Source organism: Cervus canadensis, chromosome 24, assembly GCF_019320065.1.
Source record: "Cervus canadensis isolate Bull #8, Minnesota chromosome 24, ASM1932006v1, whole genome shotgun sequence".
NCBI lineage: Eukaryota > Metazoa > Chordata > Mammalia > Artiodactyla > Cervidae > Cervus > Cervus canadensis.
The window spans coordinates 16,527,038-16,545,237 of record NC_057409.1 but is presented as its reverse complement, the minus strand read 5'-3'; the positions used below and the strand labels follow the sequence as shown (position 1 = coordinate 16,545,237).

Here is an 18,200-nt window from a genome sequence, read left to right as displayed (position 1 = left end):
TGGGCCCTCAAATCTTTAATTACCAAAAATTCACAAAATGCATGGTGAAGTGGTTTGTTTGTTTGGACAGGGTGGGGGGTACGTGAAAACCAGTGATAGAGCAAGTGTCTCAGCCAGGGTGTCTTGGAGAGGACTAGTGTAGAGAGACCCAGGGACACACCAGCAGGCAGGTCCCCAAAGGAGAGTCTCAGTTTGCAGAATTGCAGGGTCCAAGTTGCCACAGGCTCCAAGGCCAGGCTTGACCAGGTGCCCAGGTCTGCGGACACTTCCAGGAGCCAAGGAGGACGGAGGGCAGCAGGCGGGTGTCGGCAGAGAAGACTGTCCCCAGAGCCCCTGCCGTGAGAGCCACCCTGGCTTTTGTGACCTCACAGGAGGTGGGTGGGTGACTCTTCGCTTCAGGGCCTGGGCCCAGACGGACGCCAGAACCTTCCCCCAGGGCAGGGGCACACGGCCCCTCGGCGAGGGAGCCGGGACATTAGGCAGCTCCATGTAGGTACACGCTTAGGTCAGGAGGATCCACCATGAAGAAGGGCAAGAGGAAGAAGTCAGAAACCAGGCGCCGGGGCTCCACCTCCCAGCGCGCCAGCTCCGAATCCACCCCCCAGCAGCAGAGCTCGGAGTCCAGTTCCCAGCAGCCCGTCTCCGGATCCAGCCCGCGGCCACCCAGCCCCAAGCCCACCGCGCAGCTGCCCAACCCGGGGTCGGCCACCCAGGCGCCCAACCCAGCGCCCGCCCCACCGCCCCCCAGCCCGGGGCCCACCACGCAGCGGCCCAGCTCGGGGAGCACCTCACAGCACAGCAGCAACTCCACCCCCCCGAAGTCTGCACCCCGAGCCCTCCCAGCTCCAGAAGTCAGCCACAGCCACTCGGCTCGGGACATCGTGTCTCCAGACCCCAACCCCAAAGCATCCTCTCGGTCCAGGAAAGCAGGTGGGCGACCTTCTTGCTCAAGTGGTTCTAGGCTTTCTGACGATAGATCCCAGGGCTGCCCCAGAAGCTGATAACTCTTCTGATTGGGTTGTGATGTACGGATAATATGTATTCTGGAGCTGTGCAGTGGGGAGTGTGTGGGTGAGGGTGAGGGTGAAGGGTTTGGGGTTCATTTTTTTACCCAAGAGACCAGGATTCCTGGGTTTTGTCACTCCTCACCATGCTGAGTCTCTCTAAAGACAGCCTCAGGGTATTCAGATTAACATTCACCGTGGCTGGGTGGTAGTACTAGCTCCTTGGGAGCCATACATACCCAAATAAACACCAAGGCTGCATTAATAGAAGAATCCAGTGAAAGACAAGGGAGGCGGTCATGCTGCTTTTCTCTGTCCTCATCAGGCTGTTTGTGTGCGTAAATGATGCCTAACAATCTAGTCCAAGGAAGATAGTCCACGTTGGGGAGCTGAGCGGGATCGGGGGAAGCAAGAGCCTTCTGGTGTAGGAGAATTGGTTGAGGGAGCTGAAGGTTATCTGTCAGCTGCAAGATTTGAGTAGATTGGTTCTATGTTGTTCTCAGATGTCTGACTAAGGGCCCATGGATAGGGTTGCCAGATAAAATACAGGCCACCCTGTCAAATTTCAGATAAATAATAAGTGTGTCCTGAATATTGCACGGGCATCCTATATTTTTATTTGCTAAATCTGGCAACTCATCCACGGAAGGCACTCTAGAAGGTAGATTTCTGCTCAACTTTAAAAAGTATCCAACGATTAGCTCTGTCTGAAAATAGAATGGCGGTCCAGGGAGAGTGGTCCCCCATCTTCTTGGGTAGCCAATGTCTGAATGAGCATGGGATTGTGTTGAGAGAACTCGAACAGAGTTCAGGAGGTGGTCTGGTTAATACCACGCTACTAATAATGGTAATAGCTAACATTTATCACTGAGCACTTACCATGTACCTGACATTCTACTCAGCCAAGTGATCTTATTTCACAGTCTTATAAAGGAGATACTAGTATCATCTCCATTTTATGGATGGGGAAACTGAGGCTCAAGCAAGTGTAACAACTGCCTCTCATGCAGGTGCTGGTAGCACTAAGAGGGGAACTTCAGTCTATTCTGACTTTAGAATCCTCCCTCAACTACAGCAATGATCTTCTAATCCTCAAAGGTCTGGTAGTCTGCCCAGGAGGAAGAACATCCTTTCTGAGGTTCTGTATCCACCTTGAGCCAGTGCCCGTGACTCTGTGGTCCTGAGCCCACCACACTTCCAGGGCTGCAGCTTTCCCTCTCAGATGGTGTGAACATAAAATAAATGAGAGGAGTAAGGGTGAGTCCTAAATCCAAGTATGGCTGTGACGACGATATTTCTGTGGCTAGAAATCAATCCATTAACATACTGAAATGTTTTGAGTATGATACTAAGTATTGTATATGTTATGATCAGAGACATTACTTTGCCAACAAAAATTTGTCTAGTCAAGGCTATGGTTTTTCCAGTGGTCATGTGTGGATGTGAGAGTTGGACTATAAAGAAAGCTGAGTGCCAAAGAATTGATGCTTTTGAACTGTGGTGTTGGAGAAGACTCTTGAGAGTCCCTTGGACTGCAAGGAGATCCAACCAGTCCATCCTAAAGGAGATCAGTCCTGAATATTCATTGGAAGGACTGATGCTGAAGCTGAAACTCCAATACTTTGGCCACCTGATGCAAAGAACTGACTCCCTGGAAAAGACCCTGATGCTGGGAAAGATTGAAGGCGGGAGGAGAAGGGGACGACAGAGGATGAGATGGTTGGATGGCATCATCAATTCGATGGACATGAGTTTGAGTAAACTCCGGGAGATGGTGATGGACAGGGAAGCCTGGTGTGCTGCAGTCCAAGGGGTCACAAAGAGTCGGACATGACTGAGCGACTGAACTGAACTGATAATCGTCAACCACTGAGATAAACCTTTCTGGATTACGGCCTTGAGAACTGATCTGTAGAACACGAGACTTTCTATTTGCACATTTTTTCATGAATGCGTGTGGCTCACCCCCACGTTGGTATTCTGTTTGTGACAGAGGCAAAGCGGGAACCGGTGAGGTTCATCTGTGGTTACAGTGGACGCCCACTCTTCTTCTGCCAAAGGAAGAATTGTCTCCCTTGGAGCCAGAGTGGGAAGGAAGGTTGGTGATAAAGGATGAGGACTTTTAAATAAAGGATGCCATATTCTAAAATACAAATCTTTTCATATGCAGAGAATACTGTAGCTCAAGAAAATTCAAGTTTTCCACAAGAATGTCTGTAATCAAGAAGACGGACAATTTCAAGCCTCAGTGAGGCTGTGGGGGAGTCAAAACCTTCTCACACTGCTGGTAGGAATGTAAAATGGCAAAACTGCCATGGAAAACTGTCTGGAAAACTGCCGTGGAAAACTGTTTAACCCTCGAAGGGTTAAACATGAAGTTGCCGTCTGATCCAGCAATTCCTGATCTGAGTATATACCTAAGAGAATTAAAGACATACATCCACACCAGAACTAAAACAGCAGCATTATTCATCATAGCCGAAAAGTGGAAACAGCTCAATGACCATCAAATGATGAATGGATAAACAACACATGGTACATCCGTGCAATGAAATACTAGTTGGCAGTAAGAAGAGATGATGGGGACTTCCCTGGTGGTCCAGCCGTTAAGAATCGAAATTCAAATGCAGAGGACACAGGTTCCATCCCTGGTCAGGGAAACTAAGATCCCACATGTCTTGGGGCAACTAAGCCCAGATGCCACAGTTACTGAACCTGCATGCTCTGGAGCCCACACACAACAACAGAAGCCCTCCCGCCACAACCAAGACCCAGTGCAGTCAAAATCAAAGACGTGACAGATGCTGGTACATGCTGCAGCACAGATGAACCTCAGACACATTAGTCTAAGTGAGAGAAGGCAGTCTCAAAAAAGCCTACATATTGTATGATTCCATTTATGAGATGTCCACAGTAGACAAATCTATTGCCCAGAACTGCAGGGAGTAGAGAATAGGCAGGGCTGCTAATGGGCTTGGGGGAAGATGGAAAAGTTTAGAATTAGTGATGGTGGTTGCATACATTCATGAATATATTGAAAGCCACTGAATGCTTCAAAGGGGTAAACTTTATGGAATGGAAATTGTGTGTCTGCTTTGTTTGTTTTTTCCCAGTTTTTTAAAAGGAAAAAAAGAAAAGTCTTATCTTTAGAATCCTGTCCCTCCCCTTTCCAGGAAAAGTTTCTGTCTGGGGCAAGTCTAAGCAGAATGGGTGTTGATCACTAGCTTCTTGGGCTTTAAGGTTGGCAGCTCAGTCAAGAAGCCAAGACAGGGAATTCCCTGGTGATCCAGTGGCTAAGATTCTGAGCTCCCAATGTAGGGGGCCTGGGTTCGATCCTTGACCAGGGAACTAGATTCCACATGCCTCAAGTAAGAGTTCGCATGCCACAACTAAAGATCTCACATGCCACAACAATGATCAAAGATCCTGCATGCTGCAACTAAGACCCAGTGCAGCCAAATATATATTTTAAAAAATATAAAAAAGGAAGAGGGAGCCAAGGTGGAAGTAGTTACAGGAGGGAATGATCTAGCCAGAAGTCCTCTTGCAAAACAGCAGAGGGCGCTGTCTCCAAGTTCCTCTGGGATCCGCAGCTCAGGACAGCAAGGGGAGATGAGCATAGGAAAGGATCTCAAAGATGGTCCACTGGAGTGGTTGTCTTCTGGATGAATCTGTGAGCTCCAGAAAAATGGAACGTGGCCGCTCCGGTTGCAGGAATGTCAATGCCACCTCTCCTAGAATGGGCAGTCCTCTGCTTCCATCCCTTCCCTCAAATTCCGTGGAAAGAGCCCCAAATTGCAAGTTAGTAATCCTGAGCTGAAGCCCAGTTCTTCCATCTCCTTACTATCAGGGCACATCTTCGATATTCTTTGAGCCTCAGTCCCCTTATTTGTAAGCTGAGGATAACAATATTCTCCATCCCAGGATTGCTGACAATGAGATGCGATGGATAATGCCATACAGAGCACTGTCCAGGTGTGAGCTATTACAGGGATGTTCTCTGTGTTACTCCCAGGTAGCATGCATTATTTCCCCAAGTAATCGTTCCTCTCTCCTCTACACAGGCCACTGCTCCACGCTTGGACACCTCCTCAGCAGTGGGCCCCTCACCTCTCTCCTTCTCTATCCAGCAGGGCCTCTGGTTCGAGTGGGCCCGCGCGCATTCTGTTCCTGTTCCGTTTGCCCTGGCAGTTCTGCTTGCTGGCGCCGTCTGGGCCTCTGCCACAGCCGCATCTTTGATGTCCTTCTGCCTCGGGCCTGGCCGACCATGTCAGGGAGAGGATTCCCAAACCTCCTCACCTTTTACAGGTTCTGCAGCCTGTGGGGGGGGGGCGGTTCTGGATCTTGGGCACACCTCATATTTGCAGTCCTGTGGACAGAGGAGCCTGGCAGGCTGTGGTCCCCAGGGTCGCAAAGAGTCAGAAACGACTAAAGCGACTCAGCACGCACATGCGTGCACTCAGCCTCCTCCGGGGACTCCAGGACCGCGAGGAAAGCTGCTTCCTCCTGTGGGGCTTCTGGCCTTTTCTGCCTGGACCCACCTGCACAGAGAGGTGCCGATTTTCTCCTTTGGGGGTTCATTTTTCTTTGCTTCAGAGCACACTCTCCCACAGCCCCTCCGTCATAAGCTCCCTGTCACTCAGAAGCTTGGTGAATAAATGCTCTGTCAGGCCACCGCCTCTTTCCGTGGCCTGTGCCACAGCTGAAAGCTTCCCATTCTTGACCTGCATGTGAACGTTGCCCAGAATTTAGAGATACATGTGACTGTAAGTCACGTACCCCTTGGTGAGAGGAAGTCCTCCCCCTCCTTCAGCAGGTCTCAGGCTATTCCTGGCAGCCCCACAGGGGTCTGTCCCTGACCCAGTGGCCCCCACCGCCTCACCCTTCTCTTCCTCTCCCACAAAGCCCCCGGGTGGCTGCCACTTCCCCTGGTGGGAAGACACCTGTCCAGGGAACTTCTCCAGTGGCTTTTTCAGTGGCGCAGGGCTACGTCCAAGGGCTGGAGCAGGACCTCCGCCTCCCCCCAGCTCTGGGACCCAGGGCAGCCCCACTTATACTCAGATCTCACACATGTCCACAGGAAATGTCTTCCACCTGGGCATCACCCACCCTAAAGCAGAGCCCACCCACCCCCATCTCCATTCTACTCCTCTTCCCGCCCCTCCCCGGCCAACTCCCCTCTGTTGTATACATTCTTGAAAATCAGCATCTCTCAGCCTTGTGAAGTGAGGCAAACAGATACCCAGGTGTGTTGGGAGAACACACCAGCGCTAAAATGCTCTGCTACTTGGTAAGTCCTGGCTAGGAAGGGCCTGCCCCACCCCCCTCCCAGTGCCATGATCAGCTGTCTTTCCACTCAGAACATTCATCCATCTGGTGCCAAGGAGCACCATGGATTCACAAAGCACCAAGTAGGAAACCTCCTCTGCATAGGATGCTAGGCACGGTGAGGAAAACCAGAACCGGGAACTTCACCCTTACAAACTGTGCCGTCCACATGGTATCTGATTTGTGCTCCTTCCGTGGCCACCAGACCAAGGGGAAAGGCCCACCTCCCCTCCCCACAAGGCCAGAGCCCTTAGCTGCCCGCTTCCTTTGCCCCAGGGACTGGTTCTTCACTCATCTCTCTGTTTATGAAATTGCCCTTGGCCTCAGTGGGTCATGGGCTTCCCCAGTGGCTAAGCTGGTAAAGCATTCACCTGCAATGCGGGAGACCTGGGTTCGACCCCTGGGTTGGGAAGATCCCCTGGAAAAGGGAACGGCTACCCACCCCAGTATTCTGGCCTGGAGAATTCCATGGACTGTGCAGCCCATGGGTCGCGAAGAGTCGCACAAGACTGAGAGACTTTCACTTTCACTTTCTACATGGTAAGCTAAGACATGCTTCTAGAAACTCCGATGCAAACCAGGAAGTGATCTGTGTCCCAAAAGAGATGTTCAAAGAGCTTCGCTCCTGAGCTGGGGTCCAGGTGGATGCTGTAGTATCAGTCATATCTGAGCTGAATCTGGAAGGATTTTAGGATCCTCGAGCACACGCATACACACGTGCGTACACACACACACACACACACACACACACACACACACACACACACCTATTTTAAAGGGGAAGGATCCCGGGTGGAGGAAAAGGCACAAGTGAGGCTCAGAAATAGGAACGTGAAGGGGAGGGGCCGAGGTTTAGTCTGGCTGGTGTCGGGCGTGCACCTAATTCTGCTCAAGTTCACACCTGCTTCTGTAACATTTCCATTTCTATGTGGAGTGGAGTGTTGGCTCTGGCTTTAAATACATTAAATTAAATTAAAATTTTAATTATTTTAAAATTATTTTAAATTAAAAAATTTTAAGTGCTTAAATATTAAGTAAGAATCTCTAATAGGGTTTTTGTCCAAATGGCTACTGCTTTTTCTGAGTGCCTTCCATGTCTGCCTGCAGTGCTGGAGACCTGGGTTCGATCCCTGGGTTGGGAAGATCCCCTGGAGAAGGAAATGGCAGCCCACTCCAGTACTCTTGCCTGGAAAATCCCATGGGCAGAGGAGCCTGGTAGGCTGAAGTCCATGGGGTCGCAAAGAGTCAGACACGACTGAGGGATTTCATTTTCACTTTCCTCAGACTTACTAGCAGCATCGTACACTTTCCTTTCCCACCTGCTTTGTGGGGGTGTAATATGTGGCTTCCTCAGTTGCCTAATCTCCAGAACAGAGCTACTCGGCAGGACTCCTCCACAGGGGGATTGTGAGGCTTGAGGAGGACACTGGGTGGGAGGGAGGTGTTTAGCACAGGGCCTGGCACACAGCGGCCTTAAACACCTTGTCATCTTCTCTCTGAGTGTCCAGGGGAGCTGGCATCCCGGCCAGCCCAACCCCGGATCCTGGAGGGAGTCCTGTGGAGTGTTATTGAAACAGATGAAAGGAGCTGTATTCCCTTGAGAGGAGGACCTTTAGTGGGGAGATGGGTGTTCCTGTGATCCTCAGGGGCCCCGTGGTTTCCACTTTCCCCTGCCTAGGGATGAGCACTAAAGCCCAGCAGCCCCCAACCCATGGGTTCTCTGCTTTGCTCTGCAGAAGACCTTCAAGAAAACATTCCACTCATCGTAATTCGCGTGCTCCGAGCCCTCGGAACTGTTGCTGTGGCTCTGGGAGCCCTAGGAGCTGCCTACTACATCCTTGAATCTTTGTGAACAAGTCCCCAGGCCCGCAGTCCGGCAGGTATGTGGACACGTTTCATGCCCGTGGCCCTTTGCAGAGTGATCCTCAAGCCCATCGACTCGCCAGCCCTGTAGTATGGGGAGCATCTGTCCCTTCTCTGAAAGGAGGAGGTCTTTATGGGGCACCAAGGCCCCCAGCCTTTCAGGGAAAACTCGAGAGTGACAGACTCATTTCTGGCCTCAGGGCCCACTGGCATGGCTTTCTGGGGCAGCCCTGGACACTCATGGACAATGCTAGACCTGTTGTTGGGATCGTCAAAACAGAGATCTCCCTGTTCCCTGCTGACCTGGGGTGGTTCATCTCATCACAAACACCAGCTAGGAGGAGACAGGAGAGGTGAGCCAGAGGGTCCTACACCTCTTGGAGCTTTTCCTCTGAACTGTCTCCCTGCGGTTCCCACTGTTTCCAGCCCTTGTTGTCCTCTGTGAACTTCATGTTCCACAGAAACTTTCTCCCATCTTTTAAATCACTGTTCTCTCCAGCCTATTCCATCCTGTACTGTGGGTGATTTTTACGTACATAGGTGGACTGTCTCCACGTTCTAGTACAAGATCCCTGAGGGCAGGGAACCTGCCTTATGCAACATCTTGGACCCTCCCCTGTCTCAGGCTGGGCTCCCTAGTAGCAGAGCCTGAGACAAGGATTTGGGTGCACAGGATTTAGTGAGGGAAAAAGAGGGAGGGAGTCCACAGAGGGAGGGGATGGAGCAAAGCAAGAATGAGGTCTCAGCTGAAGTCCACTTAGCCTGGTCCGGGCTGGTCTGGAGGCTGAATGACACCCAGAGGGGGTCTAGCCTTGAGGCAAGAGGGTTGGCCTTTCTTGCTCTTCTGTGAGTCAGTCGTTAGCTATCGGGAGAGGTTGGGAGTGCGTGTCTTTGTGAAAAAGTGGCTCCTGTTTGGGTGAGGACAAGTTCCTGGGGAAGGAGGCAGCTCTGGGCCATCAGCAGACAGAGTTCATAATTCATAAGACTGGGCAATGGATGTGCAAGGCCACAAGGAGGATCTGAGCTGGCACTGAGAGTACCTTGAATTATCAGTTCAATTGCTCAGTGGTGTCCGACTTTGCGACCCCGTGGACTGCAGCACACCAGGCCTCCCTGTCCATCACCAACTCCCGGAGCTTGCTCAAACCCATGTCCATTGAGTCAGTGATGCCATCCAAGCATCTCATTCTCTGTCGTCCCCTTCTCCTCCTGCCTATAATTATCCCCATTGTCAAATCCATGTGCCATGAAAGCTTAATAATGATGAAGGGGAGGAGAAGGGGAGGTGGTAATGGGAGCTTTTTTTTCCTTTTTTAAAAAACTTTTTATTTTGTATTGGAGTTTAATCAATTAACAATAGTTACTTTCAGGTGGTTAGTTTCAGGTGAACAGCAAAGGGACTCAGCCATACATATACATGTATCCATTCACCCCCAGAACCCCCTCCCAGCCAGGCTGCCACGTAACACTGAGCAAAGGTCCCTGTGCTATCCAGTAGGTCCTCATTGGTTATCCATTTTAAATGTAGCAGTGTGTACATGTCCATCCCAAACTCCCTAACTATCCCTTCCCACATCCTTCCTCGCTGGCAACCAGTCCCAGACCTCTAGCAGCCACAGCAGGGCGTGTGGTGGGAATAGATGCTCAAAAGCCCAACCCAGAAAATAAGCTCCAGGGAGAGCTCACCATCTCCTCAAAGGCTCTGCGGCCTGATCATGGGACCCTTCATAAAAGAGCAGAGAAGCACCTTAAGCTTCGCAAAATTCCACAGCAGCTGAGATCCCCGGTTTCCTCATCTGTAAACAGGAAACATCATAGAACCTTCCTCTTGAGATGGTTGGGAGCATAAGATGGGGTGCTTGGAGGGCAGAGAGCTGGCCAGGGGTCTTGTTATTGTTATCATCTTGGATGGGAAGATGCTGGCTTTGGAGTTAGAGCCGATGGTTCTAATCTGGCCTCAGGTTCTAATCTGGCCCAGGTCACTGGGTGTTCGGGCCCATATTACTTAACTTCTGTGAGAATCGGTATCATCTCTAAAGTGGGGAGAATAACAGCACGTTTAAGGGCAGTGGTTGTGAGAACCAACTAAGGGATGTACAGCCCTCAGGGGCTGGTCACTGGCTGGGTAGATCATGTGCTGTGCTGAGTCATTTCAGCCGTGTCTGACTCTTTGCGACCCTATGGACCATAGCCTGCCAGGCTCCCATGCCCATGGGATTCTACAGGCAAGAATACTGGAGTGGGTTGCCATGCCCTCCTCCAGGGGATTTTCCCAACCCAAAAACTGAACCAGCATCTCTTACATCTCTTGCACTGGCAGGCTGGTTCTTTATCACTAGCGCCACCTGAGAAGCCCTGGGTAAGATGGGAGTGACTGGCGTTTGAAGATGGTGCCTGAGCTAAAGCGTTTCATCTTAGAATCTCCTTCCAGCAGCACCCATGGGTGTGAGCTTCGGCAGGAAGCCTTGGGATTGGATCCCCATTCTACCCCCAGTATTTCTGGGGCCTGGGCAAGTTTTTTAACTCCTGATGCTTCATTTTCTTCCTAAGTGCCGATAATAATAGTACAACCCACATTAAGTGGGGGAACTAGGTGAAAAAAAAAAAAAATAAAAACGCATGTGAAACACAGTACAGTGTCTGGCACAAAAAAGACCTCAACATAGCAGCTACATCATCATCATCATTTTTTAACTCAGTATTCCCCAAATTTTATTGACCTTTGAAACCTACAATATAATTTATTTTTTAATATTTTTTGAAGTCGTATTAACCTACAGTGCTCCATTAGTTATGGTGCACAACATAGTGATTCTATGCATTGCAAAATGATTTCCACAGACACTATAGTTTTATTAAAACCTAAAATTGTTAACATTAGTAGATGAGATATTTGTAAACTAGAAGTCAGAATATAGTCAAGCTATGTTTTACAGCTGATCACTTATTTTCTTTAAATTAGCTTCCTTTTTAGCTTAAATGCAATTATCTTCAGTTCAGTTCAATTCAGTCACTCAGTTGTGTCCGACTCTTTGTGACCCCATAGACTGCAGCACCCCAGGCTTCCCTGTCCATAACCAACTGCCAGAGTTTACTCAAATTCATGTCCACTGAGTTGGTCATGCCATCCAACCATCTCATCTTCTGTCATCCCCCTCTCTTCCTGCCTTCAATCTTTCCCAGCATCAGGGTCTTTTTAGATGAGTCAATTCTTCATATCAGGTGGCCAAAGTATTGGAGTTTCAGCTTCAATATCAGTCCTTCCAATGAACACCAAGGATTGATCTTTAGGATGGACTGGTTGGATCTCCTTGCAGTCCAAGGGACTCTCAAGAGTCTTCTGCAACACCACAACTCAAAAGCATCAATTCTTTGGCACTCAGCTTTCTTTATAGTCCAACTGTCACATCCACACATGACCACTGGAAAAACCATAGCCTTGACTAGACAAATCTTTGTTGGCAAAGTAATGTCTCTGCTTTTTAATATGCTATCTAGGTTGGTCATAACCTTCCTTTCAAGGAGCAAGCGTCTTTTAATTTCATGGCTGTAATCACCATCTGCAGTGATTTTGGAGCCTAAAAATATAAAGTCTGACACTGTTTCCACTGTTTCCCCATCTATTTGCCATGAATTGATGGGACCAGATGCTATGATCTTAGTTTCCTGAATGTTGAGTTCTAAGCCAGCTTTTTCATTCTCCTCTTTCACTTTCATCAAGAGACTCTTTAGTTTTTCTTCGCTTTCTGCCATAAGGGTGGTGTCATCTGCATATGTGAGGTTATTGATATTTCTCCTGGCAATCTTGATTCCAGTTTGTGCTTCATCCAGCCCAGCATTTCTCATGATGTACTCTGCATATAAGTTAACTAAGCAGGGTGACAATATACAGCCTTGACGTACTCCTTTCCTGATTTGGAACCAGTCTGTTGTTCCATGTCCAGTTCTAACTGTTGCTTCCTCACCTGCATACAGATTTCTCAAGAGGCAGGTTAGGTGGTCTGGTATTCCCATCTCTTGGAGAATTTTCCACAGTTTGTTGTAGTCCACACAGTCAAAGGCTTTGGCATAGTCAGTAAAGCAGAAGTGGATGTTTTTCTGGAACTCTCTTGCTTTTTTGATGATCCAGCATATATTGGCAATTTGCTCTCTGGTTCCTCTGCCTTTTCTAAATCCAGCTTGAACATCTGGAAGTTCACGGTTCTCATACTGTTGAAGCTTGGCTTGGAGAATTTTGAGCATTACTTTATTAGTGTGTGAGATGAGTGCAATTGTGCTGTAGTTTGAGCATTCTTTGGGATTGCCTTTCTTTGGGATTGGAATGAAAACTGACCTTTTCCAGCCCTGTGGCCAGTGCTGAGTTTTCCAAATTATCTTCAAATGGGCCATAAATGCAAAACCCTACCCTTTGTCATTAGAAGATTCATGGGAAATATAAACACTGTGAAAATGAAATGTCTTGGAATTCTGGCTGACGGGGTACCTGAAAAAAATCTCAGCTTTGATGTCAGTGTCCTGTGTGTTCAAAGATACTTGACAAGTGCTGGGTGTTAAGACTAGCCAGCTCCACACCGAGACCCTCTTTAACCAGAAGGTTGAAAGACCGCAGGAATAGGTAGTGATCCCACATTATTGACTGTGGTGTCCAGTATCGCTCAGAGTGTCTGTGATCCACGAGGGGTGTGTGTCCAGCCCTGAGCCCTGGGGGATGGGGAGATGATGGGAGGAGAGATAGGAGGAGGGGAAGTGAAGGGGAGCACAGATTGCGGGGAGAATGGAGAGGAGGAGAAGGGAGAAAGGAGTGGACTGGAAACCTGCCCTGCCTGGAGTAGGTCACCTCTGGTGACAAAGTTAACAAGACTCCCCAGAGACTAAATCCAGGCTCCACTCCAGCCCTAAAGCTGTGTGTATGTTGCTGGCCGGGGTCCAGTTGGCAGGTGGGGCTTGTTTTGGGACCCCAGCATCACTGCCATCACTTTCAAACCATGCAGTGTGCCAGCATCACACAGTTCCGCCTCTTTCTTCCGCTCTGAGCGGTGACTCCTCTGTCTCCCGAGGGCAGGCCCCTTTCCCAACACAGAGTTAGGACAGGTGGGTCCTCCCAGGGACAGACAGACCCTCAGTCCTTGGTCCCATGATTTCCCTGGGGAAGAGGGAGACCATGCCAACGGCCCCGCCCGTGTAGAGGCCTGAGACAGAGCCCTTCCCAAGCCCCAGAGCCCATGCCTGGTGATCGTGAGGAGAGGGCGCTTCCTCACCAGACCCTCTGCTTCTGTCCAATTGCTCTTCTGGTGACTGTTTGGGAACCAGTGTTGAGATCCACTTTCACTGGCATCCGGTTGCTTGAGATGTGTTTTAAACGACCTCACTTCCAGACTTGCTTGTCAGAGCCAGGCTGTGATGTAAATTCTCCTGTCATTCATTCCGTGGATGCTGAGGGTTCTGAGGTTGGATGCAGGCACCACCAGTAGGGGGCAGTGAAGCATTTTCTGGAAGCCCAGAAGTAATAGCCACTGGTGGCCATGGTATCTCCCACCTGGCTCCCGTGTCCCCCCAACACCCCTCCCCATGTAGCTATGCAAGTGGGTCAGCTGGGCTGTCACACATCAGTACTGACCAGGTGCCCAGCACCACACCAGCTGCTGTGAGACGTAACGACACAGTAGGGCGTGGACAGCCAAGGCCACCAAGAGGCCAAGGCTAGACTGGTAAAGTCCAGTCTGGTAAAGTCTGTGGATCTAGGCCAGCCAAGGTCCCCAGGCAAAGAGATCAGAGGCGACAACTCAGATGGAGACCCACACACTTACCTGCCATCCAAGCTAGAAGGCGGCAGAGTCCACATGGTGGGGAGTGTTTGGTAATTAAATAATGCATTCAGTCATTAGGTATTTCCTGGGCACCTACCTTGTGCTACAGGAGTAACACAGGCCAGACAAGAGCTCTCCTCAGGGAGCCTACATTCTAGTGGATGCAGGCAGACTGTGGACAAATCAGTGAATAAACAGGATCACTTGATTTGGTGGTAAATGTTGTCAAGGAAATAAAGTGGATCTGATAAAGAGCAGAGAGAGGTGGGGTGAGCAGGACGGCCCGCTGCCAGAGCCTGGCCGTTCTCTGAAGACCTCTCTGAACTGAGGCGCATTTGGCAGAAGGAGCCAGACCAAGCAGATCTGAGGGAAGAGCATTCTGTGCAGAAGGAACAGCAAACCCTACAGCCCCGAAGCAGAAGAGGCTCTTAATGTTAAGTTTTAGGGCCAGAGAAGAAGCCAGTATGGCTAAGAGCTAGGGGTCAGGATGCCACTTTAGGGGAGACCAAGGTCAGGCAAGGTCTTGGAGCTCCTATTGTGTTCTAGATGTGGTGGACAGCCCCTGCTACAGAGCAACAGCAAATCCTTACATAAGCACACTTCTGGACACTTTACATTTATTGCATGCATGCTAAGTTGCTTCAGTCATGTCCAGCTCTGTGCGACCCTATGGACTGCAGCCTGCCAGACTCCTCTGTGCATGGGATTCTCCAGGCAAGAATACTGGAGTGGGTTGCCATTTCCTCCTCCAGGGGGGGGTCTTCCCAACCCAAGAATCGAACCCAAGTCTCTATGTCTCCTGCATTGGCAGCTGGGGACTTTACCACTAGCGCCACCTGGGTTGACCAAAAAAATCATTTGAGATTTTCCGTAACAGTACGAAAAACCTTAAATGTTTTAGCCAACCCAATATTAACTCATTCATCCTCCTCTCAAACGGAAATATCTCAAGCTCCTGGTTTTGATTTCAAAGCAATCACAGTATCTATTGGGAAAAGAATGGGAACGGAGGAGGAAGACCAGGTAGGACTCACTTGAACTGGTCTAGACAGGCAAAGACGGTGCTTGGACCAGGGTGATGGCTGTGGAGGGAAAAGTGAACAGGTACAGTGTGGGCTTCCCAGGTGATTCAGATGGTAAAGCATCTGCTTGCAATGCAGGAGACCCGGGTTCGATCCCTGGGTCGGGAAGGTCCTGTGGAGAAGGAAATGGCAACACACTCCAGTCCTCTTGGCTGGAAAATTCCATGGATGGAGGAGCCTGTAGGTTACAGTCCATGGGGTTGCAAAGAGTCAGACACAACTGAGCAACTTCACTTGGCTTCACTTGACAGTGTGGGGACTGAACCAGCAAGTCTGGCTGGTAGACTGGATGAAACAATGAGGAAAAGGGAAGCCTCAAAGTTGACTCCAAGAGGATGAAGGCACAAGGGACAGAAATCAAGAGTTCTGTTTTACTGTTATTTTTGCTGGACAACTAAGTGGAGATGTCAAGTGGGTAGAAGGATAGAGGGAGCTCACAGGAAAGGCTGGGTCTTAGCTGTGAACATAAGGGTCATTAGCAATAGCTGATGTAGGAAAGATGGAGAGAGCCAACGCCAACGCAGAGAAGTCTGATAGTGAGGGGAGACCCTGCGGAGTAGACACCTGCTCCTGGTCTTCTCTGGGTCTAGGCGAGCACCTGGGATCTCAGGAGGTTTCCAAAGGTAAGGAAAGCAGGCAGGCTCAGGTCAACAAGTGTCCACACTTGGAAAGGTCACAGAGATGTATCTCAGTGGGAGGAGCTGGTGAGCTGTGACCTCTGATCGTAAGGCTCCAGCTGCTTCTCTCTGCTTGTTCTCCTGTTCCCTGACAAATGTGGACAGACAGACGTGTGCTTCCCCAACCTGGCGCCAGAACCCATCCCCATTCATGTAGTGAACAGTGGGAGGACCCTGAACCAGGGTCCTGAACCAGCACTGGGGTTCAGGTCTCATTGCCTCTTGACTGGATGGGCCGACCCTGGTGCTCACTGAGCCCCCACTTGCCAGGCATCTTGTTGCTCAGCAGCTGCTCTCCATGCAGACCCTTTCAAGTGCAAAGAGTTTTCACCGCTTCGAGAGAAAATTTCCTTAGCTTGACAGCTGAACGAAGCTTACCTACCCCTCTTGTGTGGTTAAGGTGCTTCCCAGTAAATCCGGGGACGTGTTCTACCAATGGCATCACTCTGACGCCTCTCTTTTTAACTCAGCTGTAAAGTGAAAGTGGGAACTGGTAGGTTTCCAAATGCCCATGAGGCCTTTTACGACTTGATTTACAAGTGGATTATGAGTTAGGTTACTTGGTGCCGGTGATTTCAGAGAATCCAGTTCAAAATGATATTAAGGAGATTATCTCATGTAACAACAGGACAGCTGGCAGGTGTCAGAGCTGGTTAACTCAACGGTGTTATCAGACACCTGGGGACTTTTCCAGCTTCCGGCTGTGACACCCTCAGCACCGGGCTGGCTAGTTCCCCTCCTGAATTCCCCTCTCAGAATTTTATCCTCATACCTTTAAAAGCTAGGTGGCGCTAATAGTAAAGAACCCACCTGCCAATGCAGGAGACCTAAGAGATGCCAGTTCCATCCCTGGGTGGGGAAGATCCCCAGGAGAAGGGCATGGCAACCCACTCCTGTATTCGTGCCTGAAGAATCCCGTGGACAGAGGAGCCTGGCCGGCTACAGTCCATAGGGTCGCGAAGAGTCGGACACATCTGAAGCAACAGCACGCATTCACACCCTGACAGCCAGAAGCAAGGGAAAAGGCCATCTCCCCTTGGGTCTCTTCTTGAGTTAAGAATCTGTTTCCAGGATGCCCCTCTCCTGGAATACTTGCCCCCACATTGGGGTTGACAAGCCCCTACACTGGGTCTCCTGCTCCTTCTTAAGCAAATTAATAGCATAGTGGGGTGAATTTTCGTAACTGGATTAGACCGATCTAGATGTCCCCCACACCCTGCCCCTATGCACAAGGGGGTACAAAGAGGGGCGTACCCAACCAAAGGAGGCCCCTGCCAGGAAAGAAGACATGAGAGTGGATATGGGAGAAGCAGACAGCAGCAGCGACTATGGCGGGCAAGAGCGTTTTAAGAAGGTGGTACGTTAGGCAGTGCACGATGAACGGCCAAGTACAGACCTGTTGGCCTGGAAACCTCTCTGACTTCAGTATTTCAGCCACTGAAAGCCACTCCGAGGATGCGTGAATCAGTGCGCATGCGCGCGTTGGTGGTTGGCGGAGTGATGAATTATGGGGTTTTGCAAAGTCTTTCTGAATTTCAGAGACTCAGCTCTTAGACCTTCTGAGAGGGAGATGGGCAGTTGGGTATCCTTCTCACCCTAGAGAGTGAGGAACCATCTGATGACGGTGGCAAAGCCTCCTCTCAAGGGAAAGAAGTTTCTAGAACTTTCTTTCCAAAAGCTTGATGAGCCCCTCTCTCTGCATCCCATCAGTGAATGACGTGGCACTAAAATCAACCGGCTGCTTCCCCCTCTCCTTTTGGGCACTGAGTGTAGTAAAACCACCACAGCCTGGCACTTGGGGGGAGAGAGGCTCCATCTTAGCTGCTGGGGGCCCTGGGGACAAGGAGAGGAAACAGAAGGTGCCAACAATGACCCAAGCCCAGTTCCTGCCAGGCATTTTGCATAAGCTTGTTACAGCCTGAAGGGAAAAAAACAAAGTCTCTGTGAGTTCGGACAAAAGGAAGAGGAAAGGTGAAGAATGGAAGAAATTTTAATCCTAAATACTTTATTTTCCCACAGGAGGATCTTAGCTGCTAAACCCTTACCCTGAGGCCATAAAACTGGCAAGCCACCAAAACTCTGGGGTCACAGTGTGTTGTCTAAGCTAATGGCTCTGTCCTTATTTTTCTTACAGATCCAGTTTTCCATCAAGGATCTCTCTTGTCACCAAAATAGAACAAAACCAAAAAAAAATCAAAAAAAGGAGTTCTGTTTCTTTAATGTATTTTACCCAGAGACACAAAAGTTGGTCTTGGCAAATGGGCAGGGAAATGTGAGGGCCTTGGTGACTTTGTGAGCCCCCCAGGTAAACCAAGGTGGGATCCTGCCCTTCCCGTTGGAGGCCATGGACCCAAGGGAGGCAACTTTCTCTGCACACACTCACAGAAGAAACTATTTCAGATTTTCCTATTCTAAATGCAGGAATTAGGCAACTTAATT

At 49.8% G+C, this 18,200-nt stretch overlaps 1 protein-coding gene across 2 annotated transcripts; it reads left to right on the top strand.

Moving 5' to 3' along the window:
- Positions 1-434: 434 nt before the first annotated feature.
- On the top strand, positions 435-17,962 carry SPATA3 (spermatogenesis associated 3). Of its 2 annotated transcripts, none has more exons than XM_043445844.1 (4): positions 435-930; positions 5,135-5,312; positions 8,069-8,212; positions 17,896-17,962. In XM_043445844.1, the coding sequence occupies exons 1-3, from the start codon at positions 522-524 to the stop codon at positions 8,172-8,174; spliced, it is 693 nt and encodes a 230-aa protein (XP_043301779.1). In that variant the 5' UTR covers positions 435-521; the 3' UTR covers positions 8,175-8,212; positions 17,896-17,962. The 2 variants fall into 2 exon arrangements, with proteins under 2 accessions (XP_043301779.1, XP_043301780.1); XM_043445845.1 differs by lacking the exon at positions 17,896-17,962 and adding an exon at positions 8,396-8,513 and having other exon boundaries at positions 448-930.
- The last annotated feature ends 238 nt before the right edge of the window (positions 17,963-18,200 follow it).

Excerpts from the sequence above, each read along its gene's own strand:
- SPATA3 (XM_043445844.1), top strand. The coding sequence starts at position 522 with ATGAAGAAGGGCAAGAGGAAGAAGTCAGAAACCAGGCGCCGGGGCTCC. Across the intron at positions 931-5,134 it reads CTCTCGGTCCAGGAAAGCAG|CAGGGCCTCTGGTTCGAGTG; the intron begins GTGGGCGACCTT and ends TTCTCTATCCAG. Across the intron at positions 5,313-8,068 it reads AACCTCCTCACCTTTTACAG|AAGACCTTCAAGAAAACATT; the intron begins GTTCTGCAGCCT and ends TTTGCTCTGCAG.